The sequence below is a fragment of the Astatotilapia calliptera genome, chromosome 3 (genome assembly GCF_900246225.1).
Source record: "Astatotilapia calliptera chromosome 3, fAstCal1.2, whole genome shotgun sequence".
Lineage (NCBI taxonomy): Eukaryota > Metazoa > Chordata > Actinopteri > Cichliformes > Cichlidae > Astatotilapia > Astatotilapia calliptera.
The window spans coordinates 17615874-17634725 of record NC_039304.1 but is presented as its reverse complement, the minus strand read 5'-3'; the positions used below and the strand labels follow the sequence as shown (position 1 = coordinate 17634725).

General features: G+C 40.6%; 1 protein-coding gene across 3 annotated transcripts in view; it reads right to left on the bottom strand.

The window, feature by feature from the left end:
- Positions 1 to 18852, bottom strand: part of arap2 (ArfGAP with RhoGAP domain, ankyrin repeat and PH domain 2) — a 166904-nt gene that overhangs the window by 81286 nt on the left and 66766 nt on the right. For all 3 annotated transcript variants that reach the window (XM_026162146.1, XM_026162148.1, XM_026162149.1), the window contains exons 10-12: positions 15159 to 15358; positions 5515 to 5600; positions 5128 to 5310 (exon numbers count right to left, since the gene is read on the bottom strand). In XM_026162146.1, the coding sequence (XP_026017931.1) occupies positions 5128 to 5310; positions 5515 to 5600; positions 15159 to 15358 (469 nt within the window). The remainder of the gene's footprint in view (positions 1 to 5127; positions 5311 to 5514; positions 5601 to 15158; positions 15359 to 18852) is intronic.

Sequence of the window (18852 nt, the reverse complement as noted above, 5' to 3'; positions counted from 1 at the left end):
GACCCCTGAGCCCCATAAAACCTGTTGAAATGCCATCGCATGATTTCAGAAAAACTGCTTGAATGTCAACAAGGAAACTGCTAGTATTATTGTCTTTGTCCCGAGAGGAGTCCCAGAGGAAAAAGGTTTTATATAGCTTTCATTATTTCATATTCGCGCTTGTGTTACAGTAAGTAAATGTGACACAGAAGTGGAACAGCGTGTCCGATGAGATTAGACTCAGTGTCCTTGTTTATGTTAAAAATACTGGGGTTTTTTGGTCTCTTTTTTTTTAAACACGTTGTTTGTGATTCATTAGTTTGTGTGGAGATGTATAGAGTTGCTTTGAAGACTTTTTAGTGTTTTAGTGCACTTTGGCGCACATATTTTACATCTGCAGGTCACCACAGTAGATTTTAAATGAAAGAATTAACATGTGATTGATGTTCAGGCTTTCAGTTTTAATTTAAGTGGTTAAACAAACCCCAGTTTTATAAGTACCCAAGAATAACTGGACACACCAGCTTCATTTACAATATAAGGATTGTTTTTAATACTTGAATAAAAGTCCTTTGCAGTAAATAAAGTCTAGAATTGTGTTAATGTCCACGTACTGATAGACCTAGCTGCATGTATCGTATTCTATATGTGCCTCCATGACACTTCAAGTGTGTCAAGGCCACTTCCAGCCCTTCCCTGCATTCATCCCTCGTGCACTCACACACTAAAACGCCCCTACCTCTCCAGTGGCTTGACTCTTTCGGGGTGCTGCACTCCGTCTGTGTTACACTTCCCCTCCTGCACCCGCCTGCAAAGAGCTCCCACTAGAACAGCAAATTCACACATCTCAAGTGAAGGAGCACACATGTTCACACGCATGTACACGCCGCACACCCCAAAGCGCACGCTCGCGCGAAAGCTGGCAAAGTCGTAATAAAACCAACCCAAGCGTTTCTGTTGTGGATCCTAATCCACTTTTCCACTTAGCTAGCTAGTATATCTCTTCCTTACTTTCTCGCCTCATTCCCCCTGTCTACATTTCCATTTCCCCTCTTTCGGTGCAGGAAAACAATACAAGGGGGCTGATCTGCGTAAATGCTGATGCCGGTGGAAACTGCTTCACTGCTTAGAGCTCTTAAAAGGAGGCCAGAAAAAGCAGACCCTCTCCTTTTTTTCTTTTTTTACAGCAGCAATAAACCCTAAACCCCAAGGCCTAAGCACCAACATGCCTATACTTGAGATCGATAAGACTTCTCCTTTGGCATCTTTAGGCTTAAAGTGCGGATTTACCAATGGTCAAAAGGTCAGGAAAATATGGGCTTTCTCAAGTTTAGTGGATTTAGCTTATGGAGTGTACCATGTGCACTTTTCCTTAAAGGTACAAACGAAGCTATAAAACAGATTTCATGCTTGGGGAACTCCTGCTATCACTGCCCATCATTAATTAAAATTACTTAGCTAAGCAGACAGAGAAATATTACACTGAAGGTCTGCAAGGGTTGTGTTTTTTTTATGTTTTACTTACATTATGCAGTGGGGAGGACTCTATTTTACACATTTATCTTGGGGGAACAACATTACAGAAAAGGATAATTGTTTCCTGTAAACATATGCTGACTGGTGCTAATATTTAACCTGGCATTTTTGATGTGGAAAACTTAAAACTGGCAGGTAGAGTGACTGCAGACTTAAGACAGAAGCCACAAGTCAACAGAGCAATGTGGTTATTGGTGTAGCATACGTGTCTTTGCCTAAAGACAAAGTCAATGGCAGCTTTAATGTTAAGGGCATTGCTATATGCTCAGGACTATGAGGGTAGTCGGCTGTGGACCTGCTGTACCTTCGCCACATTTGTTCAGCTTAGAAAGGCAGACAAAATCCATCAAGTCACATACACAGAGTACTGTTAGATGTTCTAATCTGTTTAAAGTGGTTAGAGGAGTCAGAAGAAGTCTCTTCTATTTCCTTGCAGAGTACGATCAATACTTGATTTCTGTGGCTGATGGTGATTTTTAGGCTGTTAGAACTTCAGAAAGTGGGACATCAGCTTATATTCTGTACATGATGACATCATTGTAAGATTATATTGCTGGAAAATTCATAAACAAACTAATAAGCATCTGTGACAGACTGGCAACCTGTCCAAGGTATACTCGGCCTTTTGCAGTATGGCAGCTGGGGTAGGCTCCAGCCCTTTCACAACTCTGAAATGGAGAAGTGGTTAAGAAAAGGGATGGATAGAGTTACCAACTTACCACTAAGACACTGAGTCAGCACAGATACAACAAATACAGTACTGTACAAACGTCTTGTGCCACCTCTAGTTTCTTTATATTTTGCCAGGGAAATGGGGAAATAGGGGAAGTGATTTATTAGATGATGTACAAAGATATAAGTCAAAAACAGACTTTATACAGTGTACAGAAAGTTATATTTGGTTTTACCGCCTTTATTCTTCAACACAGTCTGAACTCTCTTAGTCAAGCTTTCTTGTCATTTCTTTAAGCAGACTTCAGGAATAGTTCTCTGCGCGTCTTGAAGGGCATTCAGAGCTCTTCTTTGGATGTTTCTGCCGTTTGTTCGGTTCTCTGTCAAGATGATCCTACACTGCTTCAATAACGTTGAGGTCCGGGCTCTGGGGAGACTAATCCAAGACTGATAGTGTTTCACTGAGTGTTTTTCTATCCAAGTATGCTTTTACTGCACTGGGAGTGTGTGTGAGATCATGGTCAAGCTGGAAAATGAAGCTGTTGTCAAGCAAACGTATTATGTGGCGAATCAAAATCTGATGGTACATTTCTGTGCTCATAATTCCTTAAATTTTGACAAGATCTCCAACACCGCCATGCTTAACTAATGACTCTGGACACTCCCCTTATAATTCTCTCGGTTTTTTATTTAGCCACCAACTCATTAAGTTACTGACTTTTAACAAAGTGCCTAAAGATACAATTTTCAGTAAAAATGTATGAAAAAGCAGCCAGTGTCCAACTACTGCTGCTCAAGAGTGCTGGGTTCCTTGGACGCAATACAAAGAATTGAGGTGTGGCTCAAGACTTTTGCACAGTACCACCACTGCAGATAGTGTAGACAGTGCAGCCTACAAACACACCAACACCAATAGCGGTAATGTCAGTAAACTGGCATATCAGCTGAACTCTTCTTCACAGAAAACCGTTCATGAAGTCATTTATTTATGACTGCCACTACACCTCAGAACATGACTTCTATAGCTTCAGTTTCAGTTGGTGCTTCTTTTGCTCCAGTACATCCATACATAAAATACTTAATGATATTTTATTAATCACTGACTCAGGAGACCCAGCTGTGCTCCTGCTCCTAGACTTAACTGCAGCCTTTGATACTGTTGACCACAGCATTCTGATCTCCCGTTTGGAGCAATGTGGTATCAAAGGTATCCCCTTGGAATGGTTTAGGTCGTACCTCTCCGAGAGGACTTTTTCCGTGAGCCTTGATGATTTTATTTCTTCCCCAGCTCCTTTTACTTGTGGTGTCCCGCAGGGTTCCGTATTAGGCCCAATTCTTTTTTCAATCTACATGTTGCCCCTAGGCCTAATCTTTAGGAAGCATAACATCTGCTTTCACTCATATGCCGACGACACCCAGATTTATCTTCAGTTTAATAGAAACACCTCCACGCCCATGGAATCGCTAGTCAAATGTCTTGACGAAGTTAAAACCTGGATGGCCTCAAATTTTCTTACCTTCAACCAGGATAAAACTGAGGTAATTATTTTTGGACTGAGCTGTAATTTCAATGCCCCTGATTTGGACTTATGCAACCTAACATGTGCTGTTAAAACGCATGTAAAAAACCTGGGGGTTTCCTTGGATAGCAAACTTACATTCGAGAAACAAATTAATTCAGTTGTCCAGCAGTCCTTTTTTAAATTAAGGCTCCTATCCAAAGTGAGATCTTTTTTATCTTTTAGAAATTTGGAACGAGCAATTCATGCGTTTGTTTTATCTCAACTGGATTACTGCAATTCACTATATGTGGGTGTCAGTCAGTCCAGCTTGCCCATATGGAAAAGATATATATAAATCTTATAAAGTTTTTATCTGTCTTGTATGAAACTTGTATGAAAAGCATACAAGAGTGAAAACACATATAAGATCCCTTGAAAAATTATATAATGAAACTTGTATGCTTTGTATACTTACTAAAAAAATATATGAAAGTAATGAGAAAGTGGCCACTTTCATGAGTAAATCATATATGTTTTTACTATTTCTTTTCCATATGGGTGGCCCGGCTCCAACTTGTACAGAATGCTGCAGCTCACCTTTTGACTTGTGTGAAGAAACACCAACATATTACTCCGGTGCTTGCTTCCCTTCATTGGCTTCCAGTGCGTTTTAGAATTAAATTCAAAATCTTACTTTTGACTTATAAAGTGCTAATTGGCCAGGCACCGGACTATTTGTCTGACCTATTGCAGCTTTATACGCCCTCTAGTACAGCGGTCCCCAACCTTTTTTGCGCCACGGACCGGTTTGTGCCCGACAATATTTTCACGGACCGGCCTTTAATGTGTCGCGGATAAATACAACAAAATAAAACTAGTACCGGTACCGAAAAAAATAAGATTTATTCATAACACACGTGAAAAGACCCAGGAAAACAGAGTTAATGAAAAAAACGATAACAAAATAACGCTAAAACCAATAAAAACCCTGAAAACCATACATTTCACACCCGAGTCTCACTCTCGCAGCCCGGTACCAAATGACTCCGGTCCGTGGCCCGGGGGTTGAGGACCGCTGCTCTAGAGCCCTTCGATCAAGCGATCACCTGCTACTTACCTTACATAAGTCTAGGATGGTTCATAGAGGAGATCGGGCATTTGCGGTTGTGGCACCGAAAATGTGGAATGATCTACCTCTCCACATTAGAAAGGCCCCAACTGTTACTCTTTTTAAATCTCATCTTAAAACATATTTTTTTACTCTGGCTTTCGAAACTGTATGAGAGTTCTTATTCTTATTCTTCTATCCTAATTTTCTTTTAATTTTCTGTCATTGTTTAACTGTTACGCTGTACAGCACTTTGGTCAGCTCCCTGTTGTTATTAAACGTGCTTTATGAATAAATAAATGAAATAAATGAAATCCATCATTTCTGTACCTTGTTTAGATGCTCCAGGTCATTAAAGCCCTCCAGGACACTCGTGTACTTCCTTTCCCTGTATTTCCTGCGGATAAATGTGGCCCGCTGCTCTGCAGAAGCCTCTCTGTAGAGATCCTCCTCCAGGGGGAGATTAGCAGCCCAGAAACTGTTAGCATTCTTGTTCCCCACTTCCAGAAAGAGCTAAGGGGTTGCAAAACATGTACAAAGTGACACGTTTGGATGAGAATTATTTGCAGAGGTATTACTGTGATTTGAAATGACCATTGATCATCATTGCGGAACTGTCAAGCATCTTCCCAGTCTTTTAGATTAGTTCTAGTACAATGGATACGCTTTCATATAATGGGATTAGGTAAAGACAGGAGTAACACACATGTCATTTACCTCCACTAGTTCATTGCTCCAGACACTGCTGTCCAACTTCAGGCTCCGCACTTTAGAAATACTTGGCCCGAGAGAGCGGTGCTGTCCTGGCACACATGAAGACACGGTCATCAATATTAGCGCACAGCCACACAAACAGACTCACACATTCATTTCCCCATTGGGTTCACAAGGCTCTCTCAGGCTACATTTTTGTTCCTGAAAACGTCACATTAAATAGCAAAAATAACGATTTACATATATGCACAGTGTTCTCCTCGGCGTGCTGAAACACACACCAAATGCTGGTGATGGAATAAACAATAAACAGGCAGTTACAAGATGGAGAAACAGAGCATGACTGCGAGCTCGTTCGCTCACTCACAACAGACATATTTAGTCCCCTCAGCTCTCCTAATTGGAAATGAAAGCAGAGAACGAGGGCCATTAATTGCTAATGAATCATGAGTAATTCATTGTGTTTGTTGGTCGGCCTGTTTATTTGGGTGAACGAGAGGCTTCTGGGGTTGCTTATGGCCAAAGACAGAGCACACATGCATAATACATTAGACAGAAACATGCTGTATGTGTGAATGTGAATTATTGTCCTGTGTGTAATGGCGGATAATTTTATATTTAGATTTGGCATGATCTCATTACCGTCTTCTATTCGCTAGTAGAGCAGCTGTAAATGAAAATGAGGGGCTATGAGCTGTGAAAAGCTATATTGACACAGTTCAAGAGAACACAAGTGGGAGAAGTCTGAGTTATAAGCCACTTAAGAGATTTCTTTTTACAAAAGCTAACTAGGAAGTCATTTTTTATAACTAGTCAATATTTGCATTACTTACATAGGCATAGTAGCACTACCCTGCATGTATTTTTATTATTAAGCCGTGTGCCATTCATAAAAAAAATTATCACTCACCAGGACACATAACTGACAGGTCTAATTGCTCCCAGACTGGATTTTGAATCTGATATGCCAAGACACGTCTCATTTTGGTCAGGCTTGATGTGATCAGTTGGTGCATTCATTAGAGACAAAAGGACGGTGCCACCCTTCCTGTCACAGCAGTTTTGAATCTATACGCTTTCTTTCATGGGCATCTAGACAGAACCACATTTATACTACCTCTAAGATTTATAGACATCTTTCCTCATCAGCACCAATAACTATGAACTCTGAAGTCATTTCATTTTAAATGTCACTTCACATGCAGTTTCATAGGGGAGTTTTAAAGTGGTCACAAACGCGACGTATGCTACGTCATCCAAACGTTAGTGGACCCAGTGTTAAATCCTGTGGAACGCCATGTTCACTTTCAAACCTCATTCGGTATCTCACTATTGGAAGCGTCTTCTGGCATGAAAAAGCGGGTAACTAAATGTTTCCCTTTTAGTTAATTTGGTGAAGTCAGATCAGGGACTTCATCAATATCAAGTATATCAAAATTAAATGTGATGTTAATTTAAAATCCACACTCTATCTGAAGTTATAATTAAGGTTAGGAGTTGAACATAAATGTCTTACCCTATTAAGAAAGCCTGCGTAAAGATGATCCAATGTATTATTTAAACAATATTATTAGTTCAACAAACTCAGATCTATAAACATGTCAAACTTCAAATATCTTTCTAGGAGATATCACACACCTCTGTTCTTGTTTTACTTGGCAAATCAATAAATCTGATCAAATCAGGGCCTTAGTTTGCCGCTTAGGTTGATTCAATCAAATTAGTGCAATAACAATACCTATGGGAACATTGACATCCTTGAAAGAGTGACCTTTATCCTAATAAGATGATTCCTCTTTATAGCAGATGAAATGTTTCTTAAGTTGTAGCTCAGTCACAATAGACTTAAAATTGACTGGTAACCTCTTTGCCATTAAGAACAATCTGCTTTTTCCTGGTAATTGCTTGGAATGTTTTAGCATTTGGCGACTAACTACAAGTAGTTGTGGCAACCAACTGGTCACTCAGTGGTTGACCTCTGGGCGATCACTTTAGATTAAAAGGTCGGTTGCATGGGTCGAGTGACGGAAGGCAACTTGTCTCCAAACGATTGCAGTGCAGCTTGGACTGACTGATAGATTTCCAACACAATACACTCAATCTAAAAATAAGTTCAACTTGTGACTTAGCTGGTTGTACTCTGGTTATATTCCTAGTAACTATGCAATTAAATCAGCAGCCTTCAGCAACTACGTCACTGTTTTTAAAGGAATGTCAGAACTTCTGTTTCAGGTCTACGAAGTTCTGGCTGAACTCTGAATGAACAAAGTTGATGTGAATCTCTGCAACCTGTCCAAGGTATACCCTTGGACAGGTTGCAGAGATTCACTGAACTGAACTGAACTTTGTTCATTCAGAGTTCATCCTTTTGGAAATGCAAAACAGATTTGCAATTTTCACTGATTTATAACAGTGAATCAATTTGTTAATGCAAACAGATTTCTTCTAATTGCCAACTTAGCCCTATTCAACCACATCCTGACACCAAGCTGAGTCCACCTTATTGCTGCTTTATCATCATCTCCATTGTGCACCAAAGTGTCTTCGAAAATTATATCTGACTACGAGTGGTTACAATCATTTCAAAGGAAGTGAGATTGGAAGTTCATTTTACACAAATGCACTAATTCTGGTCATGCCGCAGACTCCAACCACTCTTTTCCTTAGTGTGACTGTAGCATTAGACCCAAAAGACAAAAAAGAAAAGAAAAGATAACCTTCTTCCCTGCCATTAAGACAATTTATTTTTTTATTCTCTACACATATTGAGGGTGGATACAGCAGTGGGGTCTAGGGTTACATTTAAATCTGTTTTCTTCCCAATCTCGAAAAATACACTGAAATGTCAGGGATAATAACAGTCTTGGAGATCAGAAGTCCAACTTGACAAATGAAGGCCAAAGAGTAAGAGTCTGTCCCTGTGAAGGAGTGAAACTATTTTATTCGGGGTGCTTGCAGCAGAGTATTGCCATGCTACATCCACAGAACCTTTGCAACACCACAGGACCATTTTCACTTGTGTAAGGGTAATGAAGCTGAAAGAATCGTGCATGTGCATGTGCCGCCAGGTATACAGTGAGATCGTCTCATATAAATAGGCTGCTGTAAATGTCTTCATATTTCCGGTGGAAAAAAAACAACACACAAAAAGGCATTCCCATCACTGCAGCTTTCACACAAAAAAATTAAATAAATAAAAAAATTAATGCTCAACCCACCAAGGACTTCACCCCCAATTAAAAACTTTCCCGGTGACTCCATCCACATCACACAGAGTACTTTTTCAACCTTGTGTGCTTGTGTGGATTCCCCCTCCTTCCCCTCTCGACCCCTTCACTCAGTGACAACTCATGAGGAAGCAGAGCAAGACAATGAACCCTGTAATTTCACATTGCCATGGCAACTGTTGCCAGTGGACATGCCTACAAGTTGCATCTTGGGTTAAAGAAGTTTATTGCATTATATGTGTGAAGCACAGCATAAGGTCTTTGAAGCACTGTCATTTCCTATGGCAGCCGTCTTGAGTAGTAAGCATAAGGACACAAAGAAATAAGTGCATAGATGGAGAGGTGAGTTAATTTAATGAGGAAATAAAATAAGAGAGAAATGTGGGATTGACCTGAAGCCTGTAAAATCGGGGCATGGTCACCGTGACATCAGCAAAGTGAGTCATACACAACCATCAAGAAGCCTTGATCTTAGCATTTTGCATAATATTACCTTGAGCTTTTGGAGGTAGAGGAAAAAGTGGATTGCTAAGTTATTACATCTGTAGTGTATGGGTGCATTGCACATACAAAAATACAGACAAATTACATGAAATACACTCAAGATGTGGCCTGACATCTTGGAAGGGTGTTAGCTCATTTAATCAGACAGTAAGCCATGCTGTTTATCAGACAACTGCACCAATGCTCAAAACACGGATAAGGTTTAGTTCAGTAACTTGAATTACCAGACAGCTAGCTGCTATAGTTACACAGCATAAATAACGCATCAAGTAAGTGTTATCAGGATTTAAATGGGTTAGTAATATTAAGACGTTATTTAAAAAAGAAAGGAAACCCCAGACAGTTACTAATAGTTTTTACCAACTTTTTAACAAACAAATAAAAATATTTTAGTAAGATCAGTCAGATCCTGTTGAGAAAACAACAGCTAAAATATACTTGAGAAATAGGTCTGTGTAGCTTCTCAGTCGTCAGGTCATGGTGATCTAAGGAGCCTGGAAAGAAAAGTGACTGGATTTTAAGTTTCACCTCTCATCTGAGAACCTTCTTTAGTTCTAAAACCAAATGACCAAACTACCCAAGAAGTAATAACCTTCACTTCTCACATCAACTCAGTGGACAGAAACAAAGTTCACCAGGGAAGATACAAAGGATAACAGTTTCTCATTTCTGGACTGTGCTGCGCTCACTGAGGAGAATGGAAACCTCAACATTGAAGTTTACCAGAAGACCAGTACCTACTCTTAAACTTGGAGTAATCAAGACCCCGCAACACAGGGCATAAAACGTTCCCTCTAAGCTTGAAGGGAAAGAAAAGGAACATACACGTAGAGAAAACTCTTAAAATATGTGGTTATCTTGATTGGGCTTTCATCAAATCAGAAAAGATGCCCAGTAAACAAGGTCAGACACCAACTAGGGCGAATCAGAAGGACAAACAGAATACTGTCATTCCTTATGTAGCAGGTTTATCAGAGAAACTCAGGAGAATTTTCTCCAAGCACGACATCCCCAGTGTATATCAGACACAGCCATAGACTCAGACAAAAAATGGGTCATCCCAAGGACAAAACTCCCAAACACAAACTAAACAACGTAGTGTGTGCAGTGCAGCGAGGAGAGCTCAGAACTCAAGATTGGAGAGACCAAACAGCCACTTCATAAAGGCATGGCACAACATAGAAGAGCCACCTCCACAGGACAAGACTCAGCTGTACGTCTACATCTAAAGGATAAAGGTCACTCTTTCAAGGATGTCAATGTTCCCATTTAGGACATCGAAGACAGATGGTTTGAAAGAGGAGTGAAAGAAGCCATCCATGTGCACAGTGAACGGTCATCCTTGAACAGAGGGGGTGGCTTACGACACCAACTGTCTGCCACCTACAATCCAGTTTTGAGATCCCTTCCAAGACGCCTCTACAACCACTCACATCATGTGTCAGTTCATCTCAATAAGTCACATGATAGGGCGAGGTAAGGTCCCGCAATGGTTTAAGATAAGATAAGATAAGATAAGATAAGATAAGATAAGATAAGATAAGATAAGATAAGATAAGATAAGATAACCTTTATTAGTCCCACACGTGGGAAATTTGTTTTGTCACAGCAGGAAGTGGACAGTGCAAAAGTTATGAGGCAAAAATTAGAATACAATAAGAATAAATACAGTACACAACTGTACAGAATAGAATAAAATAAAATACTATATACAGTAGAATAAAATAAAATAAATATACAATAAGATAAAAATAGAATACAAATACAAATACCAGACGGAGTGAGTCCCCTTGTCCTCAAGACCTGTGCCCCCCAGCTGTGTGGAGTCTTTCATAAACTGTTTATGCTGAGTCTGAGTCTGCAGAGGGTCCCGGTGATGTGGAAGACATCATGCCTCGTCCCTGTACCAAAGACGCCTCGTCCCAGTGGCCCCCAGGATTACAGGCCCGTGGCACTGACCTCCCACATCATGAAGACCCTGGAAAGGCTCATCCTGGACCAGCTGCGACCCATAGTAAGACCACATCTGGATCCCCTTCAGTTCGCTTATCAGCCTCGTCTCGGAACAGAGGACGCCATCATCTACCTGCTCAATCGTGTCTACACCCATCTGGACCAGCCGGCGAGCACTGTGAGGGTCATGTTTTTTGACTTTTCCAGTGCTTTCAACACCATCAGGCCGACCCTCCTGGGTGATAAGTTAGCAGCGATGCAGGTGGATGCTTCTCTGGTGTCCTGGATTGTTGATTACCTGACAGGAAGACCACAATATGTACGTCTCCCACAATGTGTGTCTGACAAGGTGATTAGCAACACAGGGGCACCACAGGGGACTGTCCTCTCCCCCTTCCTCTTCACCCTCTACACCACAGACTTCAGCCACTGCACAGAGACCTGCCATCTTCAGAAGTTTTCTGATGACTCTGCGGTGGTTGGATGCATCAGCAGGGATGATGAGACAGAGTACCGGGCTGTGGTCGACTCCTTTGTCACGTGGTGTGAGCAGAATCATCTGCAGCTCAACGTGGCAAAGACCAAGGAACTGATCGTGGACTTCAGGAAGACCAGGAAACACTTGACCCCTGTTTCAATTCAGGGGGTCAGTGTTGACATTGTGGAGGACTATAAATACCTTGGAGTACACATTGACAATAAACTGGACTGGGCTAAAAACACCACAGCACTTCACAGGAAGGGCCAGAGTCGTCTCTATTTTTTGAGGCGACTGAGGTCCTTCAACATCTGCCAGAAAATGCTGAGGATTTTCTATGAGTCTGTTGTGGCCAGTGCGATCCTCTATGCTGTTGCATGCTGGGGGAGCAGGCTGAGGGTCGCAGATGCCAACAGACTTAATAAACTGATCCGTAAGGCCAGCAATGTTGTGGGGATGGAGCTGGACTCCCTCAAGGTGGTGTCGGAGAGGCGGATGCTGTCCAAGATAAAGACAATGTTGGATAACACCTCCCACCCACTCCATGACATGTTGGTCAGTCACAGGAGCTCGTTCAGTGAGAGACTGAGATTACCAAAAAGCACCACTGAACGACACAGGAAATCATTCCTGCCTGTGGCCATCTCCCTGTACAACGCATCCACTTAACACACTGTTTGCTGCTACAGCTACACATGTTTCTTTTCCAACTATTTATTTATAAGTGACTTATGTATGTATGTATGTATATATATGTATATATTGTACTATTCTTAGTTAGCGTATTGTCTGTCTTGTCTTAATGTTGGTTTAAAATGGAGCACTGTAACAAAAAATAATTTCCCCCAGGGATCAATAAAGTATTCTGATTCTGATTCTGATTCAAATACTATATACAACTGAGTAAAAATACAACGATGACAGAAAGGATTATTGCACTTAGTATTATTGCATATGTATGGATGTGTGTGCTTGATCAGTTAAAGTCTTTATTATGGAGTCTGACAGCAGTGGGGAGGAAAGGTTTTACCCCAAACCTCTGCTGATAATGACCCGCACCCTTTTTCTCACCATGGCTCATTAGATACAGCACATGTGAGTCAACGGCCCTCTAAAGATACAACTCCAACTAGAGCTGGAGAACTCTTAGAACCAAAGAAGCTTCTCAGATGAAACGCCTTCAAGAAACTTAAAGTAGTCCAGGCATCTTCTATCCAAGCTCCTTAGATTACTTTAGAAATAAAAGTTTTTGTTGTTTTTTTTTTTTAAATAAAAAAATTCAAAGATAATTAGAAGACCGGGCAAGGTTATCTTACAAAGTGTTCAAGGTAGACGCGGACAGTATCCAAAAACATCTTTGAACAAATGCATGTATTACTGCATTTGTGATTAGATAACACTGTAAATATTAATGAACAGAGAAAAAAATCACTATTATTAATTTAATACTCTCTGAATATAACAGACCCTATCAATTCTTAAAGTGTATGTAAACACAGAGAAAATACTGCAGTTTTAAGCTGTTCATATCAAAGACTGAAGCTGAAGAATATTAAAATCCATTCAGTCTTAGCATGAAAAGACGAAAAGCCAATCTGGGATCATTTTTACCATTAGCCTCCTCATTACTTCTTTCCTCTTCCTCTTGTTCAGCATTTCTCTTTATTGTGCATGACAATAAAGCAGATCGCTAATTAAAAGCATGAGCAGTCACTGGTATTCCAAATGGACCACAGCCCAATTTAAAATAGAGCACAGTGTGAGGACAGCTTCCCTCGTAGCAAATATCCACCCCTCCTGCTCCCGGCGTGCCGACAAAATGTAATATTAAACACCTCAGCAAATGAAATCATTTAAGGCTGTTTGAAAGGAGATGTTGGATATCTGATGTGTACCAATTACACAGGCTTTGCACAGGTGAGGTGAAGAATTGCATTAAATTGCATGACTCTGGGAGAAATCTGGAGCGGGAAGATGGGGTGTATAGGCATGCACACACAAATAAAAAAATAAAGAAAAACACCTACACACCAACAAGATATCCCTGCACATCAAGCATGGCTGCCACGTCTCTCTAATCATGTTTAGCGGGTCAAGAAGGAGTTCGGGATCCCCCAAGTTCTCGCCTGTGGCTTAATCTTTGTTGTCATTTCATCTGAGCCATCCAGTATAGCCAAACAGATTAGAGAGGCCAGAGGCCAGACGCCAACTCCCATATGTGGCTTATCACCTGAGATCTTATTCCAAAAGAGCCTCCTGGTCAGAGCACACGCTCAGACAGGCACACACATCAGACCACACATGCACAGAGAGGAGCCGAGCACTAACATGCATCCCTTTTTAATTTGGCACGTCTCTGAGCATCAGTCATAACTTTTTACACGCGGTGTGGTGTTTATTTTTTTTCTTTCCATAAGTTATGACTCCAGAGAGACAAGAGGAAATAATATTCTGCTGGCATTTCCAGCTGGTTTGCTTTGTGCCTTGCTTGTGAGCTTTTATAGCCACATAGTGCAAACTTGTGATTCCCCCCAAACACACATGAATGGTTGCACATGTGTATGTTTTCTCCCATTGAAAATGCTACGTCCAGATAAACAGTCAACTTTAAGGATAGTAAAAAGCACACCGGCTGCTTATTAACCATTTTAAAGCATCTATTAAAGTCGTCATTACTTTATTGCAGAACTCTACATTATAAGAGTTCAATTCAACAAGCTCATTTAACTTTATTTATAAGAAGTATTTAGATAAATCATTTTTAATTTGATTTTTTTTTCATTTAAGCAATTTCAATGAGGTTTTCGTTTAGCAGTTTCACCTACAGATTGCCAGCAACCTCCAACGACCACTCGCCAACTGGTCAAGGAATATACTTGTTTCCCAAGTGAGTGAAGGTTTCTCACTGGTTTGTAGGCCTAACAAACCAGTGAGCATTTAAGGGGCCTCACTAAGGCCTTAGAAAGACTTTTAATCATAATTAATTTATAACAACTTCCACATCTGCTACTGATACGCAGTATTTAAATTATTACTCTACAATAACTAATAGGGGTTAAAACCACCGTGCTACTGATATGTCTGCAATTAAACAATTAGTTATTGGCAAACATACCTAACATAGGGTGTTGCCATTAATCTGCAGTAGTTGTTGCATTAGCTGACAAATATTACAAGGCCCAGGGCTTGTTTCCATCATATTTCCCAGAAAAAATTTAAAGATTATTTGATTCACAGCCATAGAAAACATTTTTATGTGTTTTCATCATTCAGCTGCTTAAATATAATAATCCAAGGATCCATCCTCATAGATGAGGAATCGCAGCTTTTAAATTAACCCTGTTGACGGGCGGCTTTCATTGGCACAAAAATGTGACTCTGAAAAACATTCATGTACATTATGTTTATTATCAGCAGCATGCCCACCTCCATCCAGCATGTGTGTGTCTGCACAAGAAGCAGAGAAGCATACCTGTGTTCCTTACCTGCGCATTTCTTACAGATGACCACACCCAGATTGACCGACGCCCACTCCGGCTGCGGCGCGCGGCAGTCGGCGCAGCTTCTATTGGCCTCTTTAAACCAGATCTTCTCTGCCACTTCATAGTCGTAGAGTGTCTCGGCAATCGATTCTTTCACCGCTTCAATCCACTCCTGCTTCTCGCGTTCTGACTCGGCCGTGAAGCTGCAACAATTGATTTTTTTATTTTATTTTTTGCCCCCACCCAACACATACCTCACTGTTATTGATTTGATTTGAGAGAGCAATTAAACAGCACAGTATCGCTTGGCAGGGGTTACGGGGGTGTGCAGTATTTGGAGTAGTTTTGGAGGGGAACGGGGGTGCTAAGTGTGTATGCCTACGTGTGATTGCAATAGCTTTGGTGAAATTGATAGGGGGGAGGGAAGGGGGCAGGTAAATCAATATGTCTCACCATGCACCTCTAAAATCTATAAAGTTCTAATGCGGGAGTGTTTTTTTCCCCCTTTCTTTCAGGATATTATTTCTACATTAGACCCAGAAAAGTTAAAAAGTGCTGATGGAAAAAAAAAAAAGGATAAACATAACCCATTTATAGCTTCAATATATATGTATATATTTTTAAATCAGATTTACACTGTTGCTCCAGCACGAGTTGGAGCAAGAGCTCTGTAAATCTGAAAAAGGCTAGGCAAAGGAGTGAGATGAGCTTGGCAATACAGATGGTGCTCCTTCTGTTGACATGGGTGCAGTAAGTGAAATTACTGCCACATGATGGCAATTTGTTAGTTGTAGCCAAGCGCATTAAGAATATTTGGGAGAATACATCATTAACAGTCACTTAGGTTTACATGCACTATAATAACCCAGCTACAATGATGAGATTAATGAGATTTCTCCAACTATTGGTCTTATTTCAGAGGGATTGCTCATACTCAAGAGGCCTTATATGCAAGCACTGCATGTCATTTGCAAATATTTCAATCTACTCATGTTGCTCTCATTAATTTTCCAAAGTAAATAGATTTTTTTTTTGGTGCGCACACACACACACACACACACACACACACACACACACACACACACACACACACACACAGTATAAGTCTGTTACTACCTAACAAGCCCTCATGCAGACATCTTGCAGGGACAGAAAGCAGAGGTTTCCAATGAGGAAGACAGTGTTTCATTTTGCGTGCATTTTGAAGAAGAAGCTGCTGAAAGTAATGACTATCTCAGTATTATCTAAATGTATTCCAAATGTGCGTAACAAGCAGCCTGTGTGCACGTATAAGCTGAAGCAGGAGCAAGCAAGAGACAAAGAGACAGGCAGGGGGAATGACAGATAGACAGAGATATAAAACTGAGGGGAAAGAGACGGAGAGCACCCTAGCTTGACTGAAAGAAGCACTTAGACAAGAGAAATGGGACCAGCGGTCTCCATGGTAACCTGGCAACCAGTGTAAAGTAAGACTCAAGATGTTGAGTCAGAGGGGTGTGGGTGAGGGTGGGTGGGTGAGTGTCGAGGTGAGGGTAGCCTAGAGCAGAGGATGTGCACCAGGCCAGCCTCGCCCAAGTAACCCAGGCGAGATCGATAGGTTGATTGGGTTCAGCTGTTCTGTGCCCACTGGTCTCTGCCCGGGGCCCATCAAAAGAGATGACTGCTCACACCGTCTGCTCAACTGCAACACGGCCCCGGAAAAACCACAAAGGGACCGATGGGAGGCGGCACAGGAGTATGTGAAGGTGTCAGAGTTTTTTCAGATATGAAGTGAAGGCTGGGTCAAAAGTAAGGCCATAAAACAGACTGCAGCTTTAAGGACAACAGACGTTAAACGGAAGGAAAATAAAATAATTTTGAATGGAAATTTGAATCATACACCTAGTTTTCTGTTAATGAAGACCTCCAAAAATGGATGAGATTGAGAGGTTATACTGCTTTACAAGCTAATGGTAAATAATTTCTTGCATCTGCACTGTAAGTTGGACATTTTACAAGCAGTCTTGTATTCTGATGAAATCTGTCAATTACCTTTACCAGCAACAGCTACAACCTTATATCCTCTGGTGCTATTTCATGCTGCTTCCATGTAATTATCTGGCCATTTAGAAAAGCTGAAAGTCATTTAATCGAGGGCCTTAAATCACACCCTTAGGCAGTAATAATAGCAAGTAGCTACTAAATACTTGCTATTATTATTGCAGAAGTGCTTTTCACACAGTCAAGTGTGGCTACATTCAGTGCTTTACTCAAATAAGGTTAAAAAGTTGAGTGTGAAACAAAGGCTATCATAGTTAGCTGAAACTAACCTAAAGAAGAAAACTAGGTGCGCAAAACCTAAACCTTAAAATAAATAAAAACTACATTCCTGAGAAACATGAAGACACAATACCAGTAAAACCAAACTTTCTTAGTAACGCTAATGCTAGCTAGCTAGCCAGTTAGCAATGTTCTATCTCTTTTTGATGTCATGGCAACCCCTTTGGGAATAAATAGTGTAGCGTGCTGGCAAGTCCTGAAAATTCTGCACAGGTGGCTGTTCAGCCGTATAAAAGACAGATATAGCCCTTGCAATGTTGTCCACCAGTTTCTGGACTCAATTCATATTTTAAAGCCTAGCATTTTGTCTGTAGCAATGTTGGTTATTTGGAGCTATGAGTTACCATATTCGGACAAGAAATTGGATTTCTAACTTATCAGCTAAGCCTACTAAAGTCAGTCAGCAAGCTGAATCCATACACTGTAAGGATGGGATGCTCAGCTATATGGAAAATAGCACTGCGCCATAAATCTAAAATCCTAATCTTTCCATTCTAGTGCTTTCCATCCAATTGTCATGAAAGTTTTGGGGTTGTTACTTTAAAAGAGGCCATACACACAATCTTTTAGTATTTACATATAAACACAAAGCCAACAACACAATGCAAAGCTGAAAACCAGCTCAAAAAGACTTCAAAGCAATCGGCATGTTGATTCTATTCTAGAAAACATGGGGGGGGGGGGGGGGGGGGGGGGAATTCAGGCTACAATACGATATCGCCACTCATTAAAGTTGTAGACCAGGGGTGGGGGAACTCCAGGCTTCAAGGTTACAAACGTTCTTTTTAAAAATGCAAAGTTGTGTACTGTAGTTAATCATAGGATTAACTTGCTTTTGGAGCCAGGCTCAAACAGCTATAGGTTCTACATTTTTAGTCACTTCAAGGTTGACATTATTTCCACCCATGGAAGTGAATCCTGAAGATGGTCGAGTCCATGGAAATATATAAATGTTTTTATAGAAATTTACTGAATGTTGGGAAGAATGGTTAATAAAATTGGTGTAAATACATTACTCGTGTGCCATCTTCTTTTCCAATAAAGCTTAATGCCGCTCACGTCCATCGATTAAATCTAAGCTAAGAGACATTTAACTAGGAAATGAGGAAAACAATTTCTTTGAGATATAGATAGCAAACGATTTCTTTGTCAGGTACAATGACATCCTAGAGTCTTCATGTTACTCTGAGCACAATGTGATATTTTTATAATTGGGTTTGTAGTCTTTATAGTAAGTTAAGCAGCTCATCTAGCTCCATATTTCATCTGAAATACAGAGTGAACAAGAAGAATAGTCAAGCAATTCCATTAAATAAGACCCTCTAACAGTAAGTTTCAAATGCCCTACATGGCCTTCATGGTCCGCTCTCTGAAGTCA